This window comes from Penicillium cosmopolitanum (assembly GCF_028827165.1).
Source record: "Penicillium cosmopolitanum strain IBT 29677 chromosome Unknown utg000006l:49.0-5199605.0:1.0-5204138.0, whole genome shotgun sequence".
Taxonomy (NCBI): Eukaryota; Fungi; Ascomycota; class Eurotiomycetes; order Eurotiales; family Aspergillaceae; genus Penicillium; species Penicillium cosmopolitanum.
The window spans coordinates 2,937,266-2,957,083 of NW_026622676.1; the positions used below are offsets into that span (position 1 = coordinate 2,937,266).

The 19,818-nt window shown below is 51.2% G+C and overlaps 5 protein-coding genes across 5 annotated transcripts; 1 reads left to right on the plus strand and 4 right to left on the minus strand.

Annotated features, from left to right (window-relative positions):
- Window positions 1–336: 336 nt before the first annotated feature.
- On the minus strand, window positions 337–5,432 carry ino80 (chromatin-remodeling ATPase INO80; the record flags this gene model as incomplete). Its single annotated transcript, XM_056630263.1, has 4 exons — window positions 337–491; window positions 571–751; window positions 808–4,815; window positions 4,881–5,432. 4 exons carry the CDS (start codon window positions 5,430–5,432, stop codon window positions 337–339), a joined length of 4,896 nt encoding a protein of 1,631 aa, XP_056489565.1.
- Window positions 5,433–7,607: 2,175 nt separating this feature from the next.
- N7509_005627 (zinc-dependent alcohol dehydrogenase) lies at window positions 7,608–8,749 on the plus strand (the record flags this gene model as incomplete). Its single annotated transcript, XM_056630264.1, has 3 exons — window positions 7,608–8,225; window positions 8,258–8,651; window positions 8,703–8,749. Coding segments are annotated over 3 exons (1,059 nt in total), but the record flags the coding sequence as incomplete, so codon positions are not given.
- Window positions 8,750–8,967: 218 nt separating this feature from the next.
- On the minus strand, window positions 8,968–11,142 carry N7509_005628 (putative GABA permease; the record flags this gene model as incomplete). The annotated part of the gene is made up of 6 exons (XM_056630265.1): window positions 8,968–9,597; window positions 9,684–9,770; window positions 9,816–10,378; window positions 10,488–10,635; window positions 10,735–10,928; window positions 11,046–11,142. 6 exons carry the CDS (start codon window positions 11,140–11,142, stop codon window positions 8,968–8,970), a joined length of 1,719 nt encoding a protein of 572 aa, XP_056489567.1.
- A 3,340-nt stretch (window positions 11,143–14,482) lies between these two features.
- Window positions 14,483–16,937, minus strand: N7509_005629 (bifunctional K:H/Na:H antiporter NHX1; the record flags this gene model as incomplete). Its single annotated transcript, XM_056630266.1, has 5 exons — window positions 14,483–15,708; window positions 15,770–16,429; window positions 16,550–16,699; window positions 16,791–16,820; window positions 16,895–16,937. 5 exons carry the CDS (start codon window positions 16,935–16,937, stop codon window positions 14,483–14,485), a joined length of 2,109 nt encoding a protein of 702 aa, XP_056489568.1.
- Window positions 16,938–17,644: 707 nt separating this feature from the next.
- Window positions 17,645–19,796, minus strand: N7509_005630 (putative sucrose transporter; the record flags this gene model as incomplete). The annotated part of the gene is made up of 4 exons (XM_056630267.1): window positions 17,645–19,047; window positions 19,122–19,443; window positions 19,557–19,596; window positions 19,639–19,796. 4 exons carry the CDS (start codon window positions 19,794–19,796, stop codon window positions 17,645–17,647), a joined length of 1,923 nt encoding a protein of 640 aa, XP_056489569.1.
- Between the last annotated feature and the right edge of the window lie 22 nt (window positions 19,797–19,818).

Here is a 19,818-nt window from a genome sequence, read left to right on the forward strand (position 1 = left end):
CATATCCCTCTTCTCCCCTTTTTTTCTTCTCTTGGGATGGGATAAAGTGGGAAGGAAAGTGTCAACAATAAAGCATTGTATGGTAATACACAGCAGAGCACTGATATGATCTGGAAGTTCGAAAGAAAGAGAAAAAAAGTAGAGAAAAGAGGCGTCATAGTATGACACGAAAAGAGAAAGATAAAGAAAGAAAAAAGAAAAAAAAGTTCCGATCAAATCATTAAACGCCTTCGCCCATTTGCAGTTGCAGAGTAATACAAACAAAACACATCATACCACCCCCATTAGCTGAGTCCACCGTCCCCATCAATTAATCGGAGACGCTCCTTAGTCGTTTTAGCGCGCTTCGTCGTTCCCTTCCCCGGTCCGCGACCACGACCTCGTTTTGCTGGTGTCGCTGATCCCGCCGCCGCGGGCGTGTCCACGGCTTCGGACATGGGGGGTTGCGGTTCCGGAGGGTTTGGCTGAGGCATCATCGAAATTACCCTCGCCTGGAGGTAAATGTTAGTAAAGAGTAATAGAGAGACAGAGAGGGGCTGAGATAGAGAGCTGTATGTGCGATGCACTTACCTTCATGGTACATATCTTCCAGTGTGAGATCACGCTTCCGCTTCTGCGCTGCAGCGGCCTTCTTATTGCCCTTTGCAGCATTTTGAAGTTCTCCACGCTCGATGGCCTCACGTTCCCTCTTTTCTAGAAGTTCGGCTTCGTCATCGTCCGCAAGCCACATGGCAATATCCTTTGTGCGGTTCTCGCGGGGGCGCGCGTGTTGAAGTCCACACCACCAGATGCGCCACCAGTGATGACGACGCGTTGGACCTCCTCCTTCTGAAGAGCACGCTTGCGAATACGCTCTTCGATCGTGCCGCGGGTGATGAGGCGGTAGACGGTGACTTGGCGGGTCTGACCGAGACGATGGGCTCGGTCCATGGCTTGGAAGTCGATGGTGGGATTCCAGTCGGAATCGTAGAAGATGACGGTGTCGGCGGCTGTCAAGTTGATACCCAGACCACCGGCACGCGTGGACAATAGGAAGACGAATATCTCGGGGTTGGACTGGAAGTCGGCGACTGTGTCGCGACGGTCCTCGAGCTTGGTGCTTCCGTCCAATCGGCAGTACTTGTAGTTGCGGAATGTTAGGTACTCTTCCATCAGATCGATCATGCGTGTCATCTGGAAGTACAGCAGAACACGGTGACCACCAGGCTTGAGTTGCCGCAGAAGCTGATCTAGCTTGGCAAGCTTTCCGGAATCGGTGACGAAGCGGCGCATGGATGGGACTTCGATGTTGGTATAGCGGGCCTTGAGTGAGGTGGGCGGTGGCAGGACTGCCTGGTCAGAGTACGGCACAGGGTCCAGTTGTTTCTCGAGGACCTGCTCATCCGTTTGCCGAGTAGACTTGCGATACAATGCTTCTCGGATATCCATGTTGAACAAGGCATTCTCACTCTCCCGTTGGGCTTGCATACCCGAGGCGGAAAGCAAGATCGGGGGCGCAGAGGCTTTAGGACCAGCAGATGGTTCGATGAGGTTCAGACCTTGATCCTCATAAGCTGTCCGCGAGACATTCATTAGGTTGCGCATACGGCCCTCGCTCGTGATGTCACGTAGGGCCTGTCGATCGTTGCGGTCCACGATGTTTAGCATAGAGTGTGGCAGCACCGAGTTGTCTGATGATCCATTCTCATCCGAATCGTAGCTGACATTCAGACGAGACAGACGATTGGGTCGACCATGACGGCTGGTTGCGCGCTCGAATGGTCCCTGGCGTGCCAAATCGCTAGCTTCTCCAGCAGAAGTGTCCACAAATCGCAAGAATGAGAAAGTGCCGTTTTCACGAGAACTGCGCTGAATGTTCTCCGGTGTCCAAATGTTCATCATGTGGGACAAGTATTTACCTCGGAAACCGGCACGTTCATTACCGGGCCCGGGCATATCAACGCGGGCCTCTGGACCGCACAGAAGGCGCGGCAGTTCGTACTCGATGCGGTTCCTGGTCGAATAGCGCATGTCGACAAAATAGCCTTCACGAACGAAGGATGCGCACTCTCCAAACGCAGCAAGCGAGAAAGGTGACTTGGTCTCTGCACGCTCGAAGAGATCGGGGTGGTTGCAGACCTTTCGGAACTGCATGACCAAATTCATCAAGGTGGTACTGTCGCTATCGTCGCCGACTGCCGCCTTCTCAATAATATCAATGATGCTGACACGATTCCTCAGATTGGCGTATATAGCGCGCTGGCGGTAGGTCAAGTCACAGAAAATATCCTTCTCGACCTTGTCGCCAAGCTCTTGTTGTACATTCTTTTTAACACGGCGAAGCATGAAGGGTTTCAAGATCATGTGCAGACGTTTGAGTTGATCCTCGTTGAGCTTTGTGTTACTTTGAGCGTGAGACTCGATGTCTTTGGAGAACCACTCGCTGAACTCGTCGTGGGAATCGAACAGGGTAGGCATGATGAAATGCAGCAAAGCCCACAATTCCTGCATGTTGTTTTGGATCGGGGTACCGGTCAACAGGAGACGGTTGCGGCAGGAGAAACCCAACAGGTTCTTCCATCGAGAACTCTGCGAGGACTTGATGGCCTGGGCTTCGTCAAGAATCATATACTGCCACTTGACTTTCTGGAAGTATTGGGCGTCGAGAACAACGAGTTGGTAGGAGGTGACGAGTACATGGAATTCCGAGTCGCGGTTATAGGTGATGTGTTTGCGGTCCCAGAACTTTCGAAGAATCTTTCGGTCCTTCGCATTACCCCAATATGGTAGAACCTTGATGTTAGGCACGAACCTGGCGATTTCCTGCTGCCAGTTGTGTAGTGTGGAGGCCGGTGCAATAACCAGGAAAGGTCCCCAGATGTTGTGGAACTCAGCCAAATAGGCCATGACGGAGATAGACTGAATAGTCTTACCCAGACCCATCTCGTCGGCCAAGATACCGTTGATACCTTGTTCATACAAGTTAACAAGCCAATTGAGACCCTTCAGTTGGTACTCCTTTAGCTGGGCATTCAGCATAGTAGGCTGAGAAATCGTAATATCACCAAGACTTGACGGGTTCTGGAAGTTCAATTCGCCCTCGTCGAATTGAGCCATCTTATCTCCTTCTTCGTTGTTGAACGCACGAGCGCGGTCCTGGGCCTCCTGGACGGCATTCTGGGCATTGGCCATGGCAGCCTGTTGCAGGGCGGTCTCATCATCGGCATCAAAGTCAAGGTCCTCAAAGTTCGTCACCTTGCTCGGATCGGCAGTGCCGGTAGGCAGTTCCTTGCCGGGCTGGGCTGTTTCACCGGTCCCAGCAACATCATCTCCTGCTTCCGCTTCCGCGGTCTTGATCTTTCGACCGATAAAGTGAGAGTACAGTTCGGTTTGGGAGATAAGGAAATTAAGCTTGCGCTTCTGTCGGTTGGACTCTCGCTCAGCCTCAGCCTTCTTGGCAGATTCGAGCTCCTGCTTCTCTGCCAGACGACGGAGGTCGCGCTCCTCACGCTCGTTACGTTTCCAGAAGGACATCATCTCACGCATGGTACGCTTGGCGCGGGCCTGAGTATCCTTGGTGCTCTTGTTGGTGCGCTCCTGCCACTTGCGAGACTGCTTGCTTGCCAATTGTGCCGTCTTGCGCAAATTCTCCTGGCGGGTAGACAAGGACATCGTCTTGATGCGGTAGACCTTGGGGATATCCTTCCGAGCAATGTCACGCCAAATTTGTTCGTAGATCTGGTTGTAGCCCTTGCTGTCGTAGTGCAATGGCACGGGAGTACCTTCCTTGGAGCGACCGCCCTTCTTTGAATCGCGTGGGGTGTAGTAAAGAGATTCATCATCATAGCCGCCCAGATAGGCAGCCTCGGCGGCATCCTTTTCAGCCTGCTTCTGCTCCTTGGACTTCTTGGGGCGAGAAGTGGCACCTGCACGCCCAGAGCGACGCCTCGATGGAGATGATCGACCAATGTGGAATGAGCTGGTGGTGCCACCTTCGAGATTGGGAGCCAGAGGGGTGACCTCACCAAGTTCGTCTTGGGCGTTCCCACCCTCGAGAGCGCGCTTGGTAGACTTGATTTTCTTCTGTGCTCGTTCGGCCTCGCGAAGAAATTTGGCCTTCTCCGTCGAATCTGAAGCATTGTCTGCCTTGCGCTCGGCCTCGAGTTTCTTTTGCATCTCCAGTCGGACAGTGTTTTCACGACGACGCTTGCGCTGCATATCCTTCTTGCGCTCCTTCTCGTCCTGGATCTCCTTTTGTTGGACTTCGGCAATGACATCTGGTTCGTTTGCCACGCGGAAACGCTCATTTCCGATAATAGCTTGCTTCTCGAACGATCGACCAAGGTCGATTAAGAACTCGTTGCGGCGGCGCTTGCGTCGAAGGTGCTCCGCACGGGCGCTGTCGTTGGACCTCTTCAGACTTTTCTCCCGATAGTACTCGAGCTCCGCATCGAAACCGGACGCCTCAACATCACTTTTATCGGCATTTTCGATGTCAACCATGGCCCGGTTCACCTGATCAGCATCAACGCCTGGCGGCAAGGGCTTCCGTGGGTGTGCACGAGTGGTCTCGGCCTGCTCGGACCCAGACTTTGAGATTCCGTTGGGAGCAAAAGATCCTCGAGCGTCCTTCGGTTGCACGGGGGTTCTATCCGCTTTGTGAAGAAAAGTGCCTGGGGTGGGAGCAATTTCACGAGCTCGAGAGTCGTTGTGCGGTGTTTGCGCAGACGGAGCAGGGGTGGATGACTGTGGGGACGGTTTTCGTGCGGGTTTGTCTTCGGAAGGCCCAGAGAGGATGCTGGCGAAGGACATCGGATCGGCTGCTCTCGCAGGCTTCTAAGATAAAGGCAAGGGTCAGATAGCTGTTAGATAAAGTGGGATGGTGTAATTTCAAGACGTACCGTTTCTCGGGGCGGGGAAGAACGTCGTGATTCCTGCGCCACCGAGGCTCCGTACCCTGCTCCATTGCCTCTTACACGATAAGGAGATTCCGACTCGCGACTCGGTGATTGGGAGTGACCATCCGGACGGCCGGATGAATGTCCATGAGGCGTGGAGGGACCGTACGGCGAAGCGCCATTGCCCTGGTGTACGGAATTCGCAAGGGAATGCGGAGGCGGCAAAGAAGGGGTACCGGCTGCGGAATGAGGTTGATACTGCGCCGATGGCTCTAGATGCGATGGATGCGCTGGAGGAGCAGCGCCATTCAAGGGTGGCGGGAGCGAACCGGGCATGGGGGAAGACGCGTGCGAAAAGCGTGGACTGCGCGAGACGGAGGATGGAGGGAAAGCCGGGGGCGTCTGAGGTGGATGAGGAGGGTATTGCTGCTGACCCGATTGTTGCGGCTGCTCATTGTTGGAATAGAACGGGCGATTCTTGCTCGGAGACTCGTAGGCAGGGTACCGTGGTTGCTGAGTCGGGGACTGGGCGTTGTACGGCGGAGCGCCTGTCATGATGGCCGCGTCCCGGCGCCGGGCAAGCGCGGTAGAGGTTATCTGGTCGAAAGGAAATGAAACAGGATGGAATTGGACAGGATGGAGATTAGACACGGCGAGTTCGGCCCATGGACAGGTGTCAAGGGGGGTTGTTCGGATATCTAGCGCGGACGCGACGTCAGCGAGATTGGATAAAAGTAGAAGCGCGGGGAGTAGGCAGGAAGAGGAGGATCAGGAAAGAAATAAATAGAGGAAGACGGGATGATTGTACCTGGTGGAAGGATGGATTCGTTTGGTGGTGGGAAGATGCAGAAAGGAGGATCTTTGTGGCCGAGCAAGCAGAGAATGCGCGGCCGAGCTAGGCGAGGATGCAGGATGAAAGGGAAGGAAAGTAGTAAATGGAGGAAGAAGGCAGGGGATGGGAAAATGGGATGGCGTTGAGAGTGAGGATGAGGAAGATGAGGAGGAAGAAGGAAGAAGGTGGGAGGGGGAACTGGGGGGAACTGGGAAATGGTTCCGTTGAAGGGGAAGAAGGGGGAGGAGAGAGCAGAGCAGACCAAAGCTGGTTGTGTTGGCTCGGGTTGGATGCTTCAACTTAACATGGAAGGTGTACGTCGGTGGGAGGGGGAAATTATTGATTTTAAGAATCATGGTCTACTCGAGATGAAATATTTAGATTTAAATTTGTTGATTCTTTGTTCTCTTTTTGTGAAGATCCTTCTCTTCATTCTCTTCTTTTAAGCCCCTGCCAAATGTCTCGATGGCTATTAATGCCGCCGCGATGCATCTCAGCGGAGGAGCAGACCGGGGTTATCGTGAAGGTGCTAAATTTATGAACAAAAGGCCATGGATCGCTTGGGTTTCCCTCTAGAAGTTTGGATCATATCTTCCTTGGTGATTCCGATGTATCCAAATCGCCGAGATCGCCTTCTGGTCCGGTTGAGAGACTTGCCCATCCGAAGATTTGTCGCGGCCGATCCCGTACCTCCGTAACCCACTCAGCCTGGCCCTTCCGACCCCAACAGAAGAAGTATGCACCACATCGGGCTTGATGCATAGATCTTCTCACTCCGTAAGAGGAGAAAATAAGCTGATAATGGCCACCGTTGTCGAGAATCTCCAAAAAAAAGTACCAAAACGTCCTGTTCAGAGCACGCACTGCCTCATCTCGCCAAGGCCACGACGAGCCACAGCTGACCCGGGCACAGTCTAACCTTGTCAGGCGAGACCAGGGCAGCCACAAAGATCAGGTGCAAGTCCACATGCACTCTATGTAATCGAATCCAAGTCCAGCTGGACTTCAGCCCCAAGTCCCTGAGACAGCCCTCACCCAGATCGACGTCGATCCCGGGCCGCGATTCCCGCAAGGTGCGCGGTACCTGGGCCAACCGTGCGTTGGAAAGATCGAGAGAGAGAGAGAGAGAGAGAGAGAGAGCAATGGTAGCCATGCAGTGATAGATATATGTGGACCGCAGTTCCCAGTTCCCACAATCCCTGTGCATGGTGTTCGCCTTGGTCGCCCTGTTCGCTGCAAGCATGGCCTGATTGCGGAGTCATTGATCGGTTCATGTGGAGAGGCGATGGTGACGTCCTCCACTCCCCGCACGATTTTGTTCATATCGTCGATTCATTTCATTCCATTCGGAGCATTCGGATTGAATGGTGAAACGGAGGAATTCCAATGGAGAAGCCTAGGCTTTTTTGCCTTATTCTGACTATCATTGGCGTGGGTTGAAGATGAGGCAGGGTCGTGTATCTATACCAACTATAGCGGATTCAGGCTGGAGCAAAGCCCGAGGAATAGGCATAGATGCAAATACCTGTTTTGGGGATAGCAGTGGCAAACCAACAATTGCCTGTGAGATAGTCAATTGCCAAGGGGCAATCAAGAAGAAGCATCGATAGAATAGAAAGATGGGAAGTTCTCAATGGGAAGTTCCGAGTTCGGATTGTCAGGATGTCAGGTTGTCAGGAACGGAAGGAGCCATCATCGACCTTCGCACCCTCGCACCTTCCCTCTGGTGGCACCACCTCATGCATTCCCCGTTTGCTTTAAGAAGTCACCGTTTCCCTTTCTTCTGCCTTCTCTCCTCCTCTCTTCCCTTCCCACCCATCTCACCCCCTCTACGAACCAACTCCCCACTACTACATCTCCCAAAATGACCCTCCCCCGAAACCCAATGGGCCCAAGTGGTCGAAAAGAAAGGCGGTCCACCAATCTACAAACAAATCCCCGTCACCAAGCCAGGACCCGACGAAGTCCTCGTGAAGATCAAGTATTCCGGCGTCTGCCACACCGACCTACACGCCATGAAAGGCGACTGGCCACTACCCCTAAAGATGCCCCTCGTCGGTGGCCACGAGGGAGCCGGAATTGTCGTTGCAAAAGGCGACATGGCGTCGGGTATTGAGATCGGCGACCACGCCGGTATCAAGTGGTTGAATGGTTCATGTCTAGCGTGCGAGTTCTGCAAGACCGGTGATGAACCACTCTGTGCTGGGCAGATGCTGTCGGGTTACACCGTTGACGGTACGTTCCAGCAGTATGCGATTGGCAAGGCCGCCCATGTGATCAAATTGCCCAAGGAAGTGGCTTTTGATGCTATTGCACCAATTCTATGTGCCGGTATCACTGTCTACAAGGGTCTCAAGGAGTCTGGTGCTCGTCCGGGTCAGACTGTTGCCATTGTCGGTGCTGGTGGTGGTTTGGGCTCCTTGGCTCAGCAGTATGCTAAGGCTATGGGATTGCGGGTTATTGCTATTGATGGTGGTGATGAAAAGCGTGCTATGTGCGAGCAGCTGGGCTCTGAGGTACGTCACAGCATCAATTATGGTTTGACTAGTGTGGTGGTGTAGAAGCTAACAAGGAGGGAAAACAAAAGACCTACGTTGATTTCACTAAGTCCAAGGATCTTGTTGCGGACGTCAAGGCTGCTACTCCCGAAGGTCTGGGTGCGCACGCTGTGCTTCTACTTGCTGCCTCAGAGAAGCCGTTCCAACAGGCCGTTAGCTATGCTCGCCCCCGCGGCGCCATTGTTGCCATTGGTCTTCCTGCCAATGCTTTCCTCAAGGCTCCTGTTTTTGAGAGTGTTATCAAGATGATCAACATCAAGGGAAGCTATGTGGGTAACCGCCAGGACGGCGTTGAGGCTGTCGACTTCTTTACCCGCGGGTTGATCAAGGCGCCGTTCAAGACTGCTCCGCTCGAGGATCTTCCCAAGGTGTTTGAGCTAATGGGTAAGTGTTTACATTTACGCAGGGATGACAGGATACTGACATGGTATACAGAGCAAGACAAGATCACTGGGCGCTACGTCCTCGAGATGCCTGAATAAACAAGCCAGAGATCTACAGAGCTATCATGATATGGGTATCATAACGGATATTCCCGGAAACAGCAAATACAATGACACGGTGTCTAGAAAGTGCCACTGGGTCACATAATGAGAAATGAATCTACTAGAATCGAACCCAAATATCTGACACTTCAGTAGCTGAATATTTTTATACCCAGGCGAAGGCGAAGAATAATTCTCGAGGGCTACCACTAATCCTATAATTTCTTAACGTCAGAGTCACCCTCCTCTTCGATTCGTTTCCCTTCATCTTCAGGCGCGACAGTTGTTTGAGGCCCCTTGAACGTCTTCCGAGCATGCAAAGCATAATAGAGGATTGCACCAATCCAGAGTGCACCGTTGATAACGACAGTATAATTCATATTTTCAGCTTCATCACTCGTCAGCAAGGACACAAAAGAGAGGAGAGAAGCGGGAATGAAAAAGAACTCACCAGACGGATTCGGCCCTTCAGTCGGAATCATACACAAAACAATCGCAAAAGCCATATAAACAACCGCAACCCAGGCAATCGGCTTACTCAAATATTTCCCCGTATAAAACTCCCCAGGGACAAAACGGTCCTGGCCCCAGATCAGTCGCGCCAGGATAGGCGTTAGCCAAGCGAGATCATTTCCTGCAACGGCGAGGGAGAATAGGGCGTTGGCGGCGGCGGCGTCAATGAGTGAGAGTAGTCCGATTATTGCGGCGGCTGTTACTACACCGCAGACCATTCGAACGGGTTGATAGCGCATTAGCCTATGTTGGCTGACTTTGCGGAAATATCCTGATAATGGGAGTGCACCGTCACGGGAGAAGGCCCAGCTTTGGCGGGAGGCGGCGAGGACCTGGTGGAGGTGGCTTTTGTTAGAAAGATACAGATTATGGAGTAGCTTAGAGCCCTGGAGGACTAGCTACTAGGGTCAGAACTCACGATGCTAAGCCCCATGAAGTATTGAACTATGGCGTTAACAGCCATGAATCCGAGGGCACCATTCTTGCCTAGGGCATCGAAATAGATCTATAAGTTTTATAGAATAGTAAAAGTTAGCATCCATTCACTTACCATCTTCCCAGGATCCGAGAAAAAACAAACCTGAGCCATCGGCTGCCCAAACTTCGAATTCAAAATCCCGTCAATATCAGTACTCATACAAGCCGCAATAACAGCCAAACTCAACCACCCAAGCACTCCACAAAGCCCCGCCGAAGAAATAATACCCAAAGGTACAGCCCGCGAAGCATGCGTCGCCTCCTCGCTCATATGAACGCACGAATCGAACGCGCCAATCGTCCAAATAGGCGACAACCACGCCATGATAAACGCCCAGCCCGTCGGCCAAGTAGTCAAATTCTCTACCTGGCCGAAGACATACGAGCCTGAGTTGATGGGGGGTGCGTTCTCGGATTTGCCGATTGGTAATGCGATCACGGTTGCGACTACTAGGGCGACGTTTAGGAATATGCATGCCGATTGGATCTTTGGCATTATTCTGCCAAAGAATATTGCTATGAAGCCGTGCGAGAATACTGTTGCTGCGTATGTACCGTAGATTATGGGGCGGGTTGCGGACCACGTTCCGTCTCGGGTTATGGATATCATTGAGAGGAGCATGTTGGCGAAGCCGTCTAGAAGGGTGAGTGAGATGGTGTTAGCTTATGAGGCTGCGGTTCGAAGCAAGACTGGATTAATGAAATAGTCTCGTGGAGGCTGGAATGAGACTGAGATTTGACGTACAATCAATAGAGCAAATACCACCAATCAGCCCAATGGTATTGCTATAACCAACTAGAAAACTAAGAGGGTTCTTCCACTTCTCTGCAGCGTAGTAGTGTGTCCAGAAGTAAAGACCGCCGGCAGTGGGCATGGCAGAAGCCATGTCAGCCTAAAATCAAAACTTGTAAGCAAAATCATTATCAAAAACAGAGTAGAAACATAGTAGCATGCATTGATAAATTTGAAGTAAATAAAAAGATGAACATACCATAGCCAAACTAACAATGAAAATAAAACAACTCGCAACCAACCATCCCCAAACCATGCCCACCGGCCCAGCTGGCATAGAAAATGATAGCGTCGACGCAATAGATGGTAACAGGCCCATAATACTAAATGCGACAGCGAAGATCTGAATTGTTGAATAGTGACGTCGTAGTTCCTGCTTATACCCCAACGTTGCTATAGATAGATTAGTTAGCGGCTGTAATGTTGTAAAAATTGGTCCCGTGTGGATTGTAATTTGTTCCTCAGGTAGAATTGTCCATTATCCAGAGCATTAGGGAGGGGTTTACGAACCTAGTAGCTCCATATCGCCTGTCTCGGCGGGACCATCGTGTTCGACGCCATCACGGAGCGACTTTTTATCGCGTGAAGCCGATTTGACTAGATCCATCTTGGAATGAGATGAGCCGTCGCGCAGATTCTTGGTGCAATTTTGATGGAGAAGGGAGGGGTGATATTGAGCGTGTTGATGCCTAAGATGTTTAAATTCCTGTCGGTGGATATAAATCCCAGCCCATGTAAGCGAGCAAAGTACTTGGAATGCCTCCCTAGTTCGAGGGGTGAGTAGCGTAGGACGGATCCAGCGCGTCTGTACAAGATGACCTCAGATCAAAAACAAGACCAGGATCAAGACTAAGACCACCCTGCGGCGCACCCTGCATGATTTATGCCAATCCAAACCACCTTCCGCATTGCGATAAGAGATCCAATCTAAACTCCCCGAGACAAGAAAAAGGCTCGAACCCCGTCATCTTCTCCTCACTTTGGCACGCCGGCAAATCAAAGCTTTATCGCTCTATCAAGTCTCGGTAGGAACTGCGAAGCTCTGGTTGGAAGATGGGAGGGGGTCTGGGTGTGCGGGGATATAGCCTTTTAGTGGCTGTGCGGGACCCGAGTTGTGTACGAGGATTGGATGTCATGTCATGACAATCTTGTCCTGTTCTGAGTGTCGGCGGGGTATTGTCCGCTGATATTGGTACTTTTTATTGCGTGACTTTATGCCGGGCGCTGAGTGAATGATATGTCGCGATAGCGGGAAGATAGGGGTTGATGTTCTGGTTGGTGGTGACGGAATGTGCCTCGGGACTGTCTCGCCATGGCGGCTTTCTATATTCGATAAGATCATCCAGCCGTTTATAGCTAAGTCTGGAACGCGGAATTAAGTTTCATCACGTTCCGAATATCGAATCTCCGTATGCTTGACATATGCTTGACAATTCTGCTAAGCTGCTTATGGCGAAAGCCGAAATGCTTCTATGAAATAATTCGCTGATCACGGTGTGGGGATCTATGCAAGAAACTCTCATCCAGCGCAGGGAATTAAAAAATCTTCACTGAAAATGAGAGTCTTGAGAGGTAAAAGTTATGCATTTCTGATTCCTCAACCTTCTTACAGCCCCAAACAAACCCGTCATCCCAGACCGTCACAACTCCGTGCCTGCGACACTCTATTAGTTTGCCTCGGAATGATATGACTGGTCATATGCCTCGGACATTTCCTATTCCTCGCTTCACTTAAAGATATAAGACATGAGAGGGATATACTTAAGCACTACCTAAGTACCACTTCTACAAGGACTGCACATGACCGTAATTTCTGAAAGTGCCCAGGTGGAATATCATAAATTACGGCTCAGCGGATGTTGTGACGCTGTAAAGAAATCATGATGCTCGGAGTTTGAAACAAAAAGAGGGGAGCCGACTACTGCAGTAGTATGTGATTGGTTGGAAGCCGGTCGGGGACCAAAGATCTGTCTGACCTGCAAGATAAACCGAGGGAGTAGCTCAGGATTACATATACTATCTAAATGTATCCAGTCTCCCTATGCCACGTGTGATTGTTTATAATTAAATACCACGCTGAATGGGTCGAGTCTATCTATGGATTTAGCGAGCCCCGAGAGCGAACATTGGTGACACAAGAGCTGGGAAGCATTTCAACCCACGAAGGTCGTACAACATCGCGTCTCTTCATTTCCCCTGGTCGACAAGTCCAAATATGGGCATCGCAAAGCTTTGGTGCTCTACCTGGTAGACCCGCACATTAGGATCATTTCGTCAGCAAACGTTCTTCCACAAAGAGAGATCTGGTGGACAGAAAGGAACAGAGTTGTTGATATGGCCCTGGCAAGATTCCCTCCCGAAATCCGCAACATGGTGTATAAGTATGCAGATAACACCATAGGCGAGGAAGAGGCCAAACGGTTACGAGTGAAGTTTTTGAAGGAAAGGAAAATCAAGGCCAAGGAGAAATATGGCTTCTTCCGACATGGGATCATTGGAGTCGATCTCTGAACGCAGGACGATTTGAGTGAACATCATGATGCCAGTGGGTGTTGTGCTACTGGCTAGGTGCAACCCTACTACAACGTAATAATGACAGCCGACACTTGGACAGCAGCCAGGGGGACAAATTATATAATACTACACCACTCGAGCCACCTCTCTCCCTACCTCTTCAGTTGCCACCGTTCTTGCTTCTTAAATACGTCTCAATTGACTATCTACAGTTAGATTGTGGTGAAAATATAGTATTATGGTTATTTGAGTGGTTTTTAATGTGTGTATATTATAGTGTACCCAAATTTGTTAGGGGAAATTTGAAATGGCCCGAAGAGCCCCATAGTCCACCTAACCGGGGTTTTTCTTGACCACCATATTGGAAGTTCAAATGGGGAGTCAGTAAGTAGAATACTCTGCGACTGGCTGGCCAGCGACGGCTCGGAGCGACTACCAGCAGGCACAGCCTCATTTCACCAACCTATAAAACGCAAAGAAGAAAGCGCCCCAGGTTAATATTGTGGCAATACTTGAACTTCCCTTCGGCCAATGGGTCTGTGAGAGCACTTATGCAAAGGCGAGGGGATAGCAGTGCGGCACTGCTACTTCTCAAGATTAAAATATCTAGAAACGGGAATTGCGGCTCAGTCTGAGGCTCCAAAATGAAATTTGAATTTGGGAGGGGATCACCCTACTGTCTTATCATTGATTGACGGTCAATAAGCAGCTGGATTTCCCTTTCTAGTGCCAGCATAAATTTGCACTGAGTAGTATTTCGGGGTGTACGATATAGTGGCTCTGGGTTGTTTTTGGTGGTACACTCGGGCCCATATACTGGTAGTAAGTACAAGTAGTCAGTACTAGTTAGTAGTAGATTTTCGAATACCTACGTGGCATGCTACAACTAAAAATCCATCCTTAGATCTCTAACCACTGTCTTATTCTTATCACAAGGTACTGCAAACAAGTATTCAAAAATGCACAGCTCTAGTGGACCGGAGCCGAAGCCCAGCCAGACACTCAACCATATAATAGTAGTACTAGTAGAACAGAGAGCAGAGGACCACTGGCAGCCACCGGGGCGATCCTGCTGCCTAGAGGGCCAAGGCACCAAAAGAAAGAGAAACAAAGCCAGAAGAATCGAAAGAAGAAAAAGGCCACCAAAGCTATGACCGTCGAATTTCGAGAATACCGCGAAGAAGAAAAAACGAATCCTTGGGGTTACGAAAATGCGAAAATCCAAAGCGGCAAAAAACTTGAAAGCGTCACGGGTAAGAAGGTGTAAAACTTGAAGGTAAGAAGGCTAAATATACAATTCATCTTGTAAAACACAAAACACCTGATAGAGACCATGCACATGCAAGTCAATGTCAAAGTCAACTCAGGGCGGAAGGAGATGCGTTTTCAGGGTAATCATGTCATATCAAATCAAAATCAAAACTCAACTCAATTCAAACAGCGCCAGGTCCGGGACCCTTGTGGTTGGACTGATCAAGTAACAGCTTCGGCTTAATGTAGTCCTCATCAAGTTGCCGGAACCACGCGGCGTGGTCGCCCGATGCACCGCCCTGCCACAGGTCCCGAAGAGCGTCGCGCGCACTGAGTGTGGGTTCGCGACGGGCTGGGGAGACGCTTGTTGATGTACCTGGGTTCGGTGAGGGTGTGTGTGTTCCCGTTCCAGCTGGGGTCGGGTGTGATGGAGATCGGCGGAGACGAGACGAACTGCTTGCTGCGGGTGGGAGGTCATCGTCCGAAGCATTGTCGAGGTCGAGGTCGAACTCATCGGGGTGGGCGACGGAGTTGGAACGGTTCTGGCCGTTGGGCGGGAGTCCGAACTCGTCGTCGCTGGCGATAAGGTCTGGATCGCTGGCACCGCCGTTGAGAAGGGTTGCTGTAGATGAGCGATCGCGCTTTGATTGCGTGTCCTTTTGACTGAAGGCGTTCGAGTACATCCGGGTGTGTCCGGGTGGACTCGGGCGCTGGTTATTACCGCTTGTGTAGCTGTCCGCGCGGCGGCCGAGACCGGCTCGTGAGTTGTTGACGCCGTCCAGGGGAATGGTGGAGTCGTGGCGGGGAGTGTATCCCAGAGCAGTGTCGGAGCGCTTGTAGTATGTTCCTCCATGGGTAACTTCGATGTCAAACTCGTCATCTGAGTCGATTTCCTCGACCACGCCGGTACGAATGCCCATAATCTCTAACATGCGGGCTGTGGTACCGCCGAATATAATAACGGTTAACACGACAACGACCAAAACAGTGGCCCGTAGTGCAGGCGCATTGACACCCGTGAGGCCAGCGGCCAGCGCGACACCGACAGCACCACGCAGTCCAGCCCAGAAGAGCATGGCCTGGTAGGAGAAAGGCAATTCATCGGCAACCTCAATGCCGCGACGGCGAGCTCTATAGCGAAGGAACCAATTGATGGCCTTGGAGAGCGGGAACACAGCCAAGTAGCGTGCCAGACAGATACCGAAGACTGCCACAAGGATGAAGAGCGGGTTGAACTGCAGGTTGGACTCAACGAAAAGGTCCAGGCCGAGGTAAATAAAGATGAAATTCTCCGAAAGCTGCGCCATGACTTGGAATAGGTATTTAGTGGTCAACTGCGTACGGCGCGACATGTTATAGTAGGCGTAATGCTTGAGGGTGATACCGCAGAACAGGAGAGACACAATGCCTATAATTCAAGGTTAGCTGCAATGTGGCGAGTGCAAATCAACATGGAACGAGATACCCACCCGACATATGGACACCGTTGGAAAAGAAATAACTGGCGTAGGAAATAAGGACGATGAGGCAGCTCTCGATCTTCGGCATACGACGCACAAGAGTATACTTGAGGCCAAGTGCCGTGACGATGCCGACTACGATACCAATCAACATGCTGCCAAAGAAGACAACCAAGAAGAGTCCCGAAGCCTCGAACAAATGGAGGAATGTCAGAGACCCAGCCGCGCTCTCGGCATACTTCTGTGCCGTCTCGAAAAGAACAATGGCAATAGCATCATTCAGAATGGACTCGCCAAAGATGATGGTATATAGCTTCGGCTCGACTTTATAGAGATTGAAAATGGCGAGGATGGTAACGGGATCTGTTGCAGAGAGCGTGGCACCGACGGAAATCGCTTCGACGAAGGAGATATTGAGCCCGCTAATCGGAATCCGTGTCCAGAGATATAGAACCAAACCGAGCACGATGGCTGAGATGAACGTTCCCGCAAAGGCGAAGGTGAGAATGGTACCAATGTGGCGGAAGAAATTCGCTTGATGCAGCTCGTACCCGGAGGCGAGAATAATGGGAGGAAGAAGGAGGTTAAAGAAGAACTGGTAGTCGAAGGCGACACTGTCCTGAAGGTTGGATTTCGGGGTGAGGCGGATGATCAGACCAACGAACATGCCTGGTCCTTGTTAGCTTGGGAAATACCGGTAAGATATGCACGACAACGCGCAGGGCATCAAGGCGATCGACGAATTGCCAGCCATTGTCGCCCTGCGCCTGCCGCTCCGATATCACATACCCGCAAAGATGGAGAGCACGGTCTCGTGCACAGCTTGGATCTTCTTTTGCTGCAGGATATAGCTCGTGAACAGGGCAAACATCAATAGCATAATCATAATAAAAAGCGCCCAGGAGCTGGTGATCTCCTTCGAGCCCGCCTCGGGGGCATCTGTATTCCAAGCCACATGTCAGATCGCCGCGTCGTGAAGGGGAGCTTTCTCGGCAGGGAAGGGAGGGAGCCTAGGCTGTTGGATGCGTACCATCAGGGTCAGTGTCTTCGGCCGCTCGCCCTAAGAGTAAAGCAAAGAGGTTAGCATTTGCCAAAAGGGCTAACCCCGCGCTTGATGTTCTGGGTGGTGCGTACTTATGAGGGCGTAGGCGGCATCGCCAAACAGTTGACTGGCCATCGCGACTCGATCAGTGATGCTCGAGGGCGGGTGTGGACACCTGGCAAGTAACTCTGGCGAAAAAGAGCTAGGACGAGCTGCGCATACTCTAGCGACTGGAAGCTCGGAGGAGTGAAGGAGTGCCAGACGGAAATAGGGTTGGAAGGTTTGAGGTTCTTGGAGTTGCACCCGCCTGGGAGGGACGGAGGGACACATCGGCTGGAAGGGGTTTGGTATACGAAAGACGAGACCGATACGAGAGGGACGCCGTTGGCAGGGGCGGAGTTGGGAAAAGCGGGAGATGACAGGGCTGAGTGGTGTAATGAGACGGTATGGTTAGCGTATTTCGGTAATTAACACGTGGCCCACTTCCGCTGCCAAGACATGGTTGGGTTGCGGGTGGTTTAAGGGGGGATCGGCGCTGCATGCAATAGCCATAGTCTTACACCAAGCAGTCTTCTTGGTATTTCGGAGCTTTTGTTATGTATGATGTGTCCTGGTAGATTGAAACAATGAGATCACTGTCGAATTTTCAAGTATTTGAATAGAATAGATCACTCAGCTGATTCCGTGCCTACAATGTCTGACCCACTTTCGTACTACATCGTCGATACATGCTGTACTATGCTTTTGCTTTTGTGTTTGCTTGGGGCCGAAATCAATCCAATTATATTGGCTACTGGCAGAAGCCAAGTTTACCATCAAGCACACAAGATTATGATGCAGGATCACCGTGTCCCCTCGGCTAACCTTTTGGTCAACCACGCGGCAAGGAGTGCAGCGACTCCACCGAATCGTAGAACCCACCCCACACTATCATCCCACGGCTCGCCTCGTGGTTTTTGAGCAGCTTTGAATATAGCGCTGCAGATAAGACTGGAGAATATCTGAGGGAATGAGATGGCAACATTGTGTAGACCTAAGATGATACCAGCCTGGGCAGTATTTTCATCTTCGGACGCAGACCCAAGTCGACCGTTTTCGAGATCGTGCTCGTGCTCGTGGTCACCGTTGCCTTCATTCTCGTGGTCTTCATGATATTCATGATCATCTTCCCCAGAAACAGCTGCGTATGACCCGGAACGATGAGCCGTTGAGGGAGCACCCTGGGCTGCGTGGTGAGATCTTGCTTGACGACGCTTGCGACGATGCTGAACATCAATGAGGGCAACTTCATTGGAAATGAGGGAGAATGGCGCCCACAGCGTCACGGCCCAACAGATCCCAAGGAAGCCGATAATAACCGTTCCTGCTGGATAATAGGAAACGAATATCGTGCTGAACGTGCACGCCGCGAACAGAAGGTGAGATAAAAGCCACGTACGCCGGAGCGTCAATCCAGGGATCTGGAGGCGCGCAAGCCATGTCGGTTTCCCCTCTACAGGGAATCTCTTATGAGTCGCTGGGTCAAGTAGTGGCTCAGCTGAAGTGCTTGGAATTGCCGAAAATGACAGTCGCCGGTGTTCAGTAGGTTCATCTTCATCCCCATTCGCAGTGTCAATGGAGCCCTCGTTGTCGTCTCCAGCGGAGGCCAAGGCGTCTCCATAAGTCGGCACAACGAACAGAGGAAGAAGGATGTTAGCAAGGAATGAAATTATGGCGTAAACAAGAAGCGCGAATGTGCCCATGCGGGTAGCTTCTTCCCAGGCCCTATCAATCTCAGTCTCTGGCATATTCGGATGATCTGCGAAAATCGGGTTCACGTAAAGCTGGCCAATGTATGTTGTCGAGTAGTATAGGAACGGGAACCAGCCCACCCAGGCAGCGACCTGCACCTTGCAGATTTGAGAAATCTGCGGTGGTAAATCACGGATGGACCTGAATACATGGCGAAAGAAAGACACCACACCCAGCTCGCTTGTACTGGGTGGACCTTCCAGTCGGGGATCACGTTCTCTGATGTATATGCAGCTCGCGCTTAATGTAACAGCAAGAGAGACCGATGCAATGACGCAGAGGATTTGGAACTGTGTATTTCCCAAGAATGGCAAATACTTCGGCAGGTCACTGTATCCGGAGATAAAGCCTAGGATATTGCCGACGCCGGTTAATCGGCTAGCCCAGGCATTGGCTTGTTCCTGCTGGTGAGCGGGACAGTTGTCAAGAATAAATGCTCGAATTCCAGCTTGCACTATAGCAATCGGATTAGCAAATGAGTGGATCAGGTCTGTGAGCGAGCGAAGATGAAGAGAGTAATAACCATACCCGTATTGATAGCAAAGTCGAGGGCAAACATGAAGAGAGTTGCAACGATAATAATCATCGTTTTTGTCCCGTTCGAATCACGATCAGCGCCAAAGATAGACAAGAAGCCACCGACCATCTCCCGCGACCACGAAAGGGCGAGAAGGCATAATATAGTCGCCGCACCACCGATTACCATGAACGGCTTGCGTTTACCCCACGGGCTACGGCAGTTATCACTGCGGATACCGATGTAAGGCTGAACCAAAGTCCCGGCGAGGGGGCTCGCGATCCAAACAACGGCCAGGAGCGCTTTGCTCATACCCAGGGAAAGTAGAAAGGGCTGTTACACAAGAGGGTGGGCGCAGTTAGCAGAGCTCTTGGAGATTCCCCTACGGTAAACACAGCGGAGATAGTGATTGGTGAATCTGTAGAAGGGAGAGAGGCCGAACTTACCGATCCATTTGAAAGTTCTACAGACCAGACAACTTGGAGTCTATATTGTGTAAGCAAGAAAAGAAGTCAAAGATAAAGAGACAGAGAAGAGACTTGCCCGCCAATAGACACTGTAAGTAGAAATAGGTACCAAGCGCTCTTTGAAGAATCGTGAACGTCGTCCTCATGTCTTCTCTCTGCGAAGACGCCACCACCGTCGCCGGCAGCGGCTTCAGTCCCATCTTCTCGCCTTCTCTCCATCGGACGAATTCCCACTTCCAGC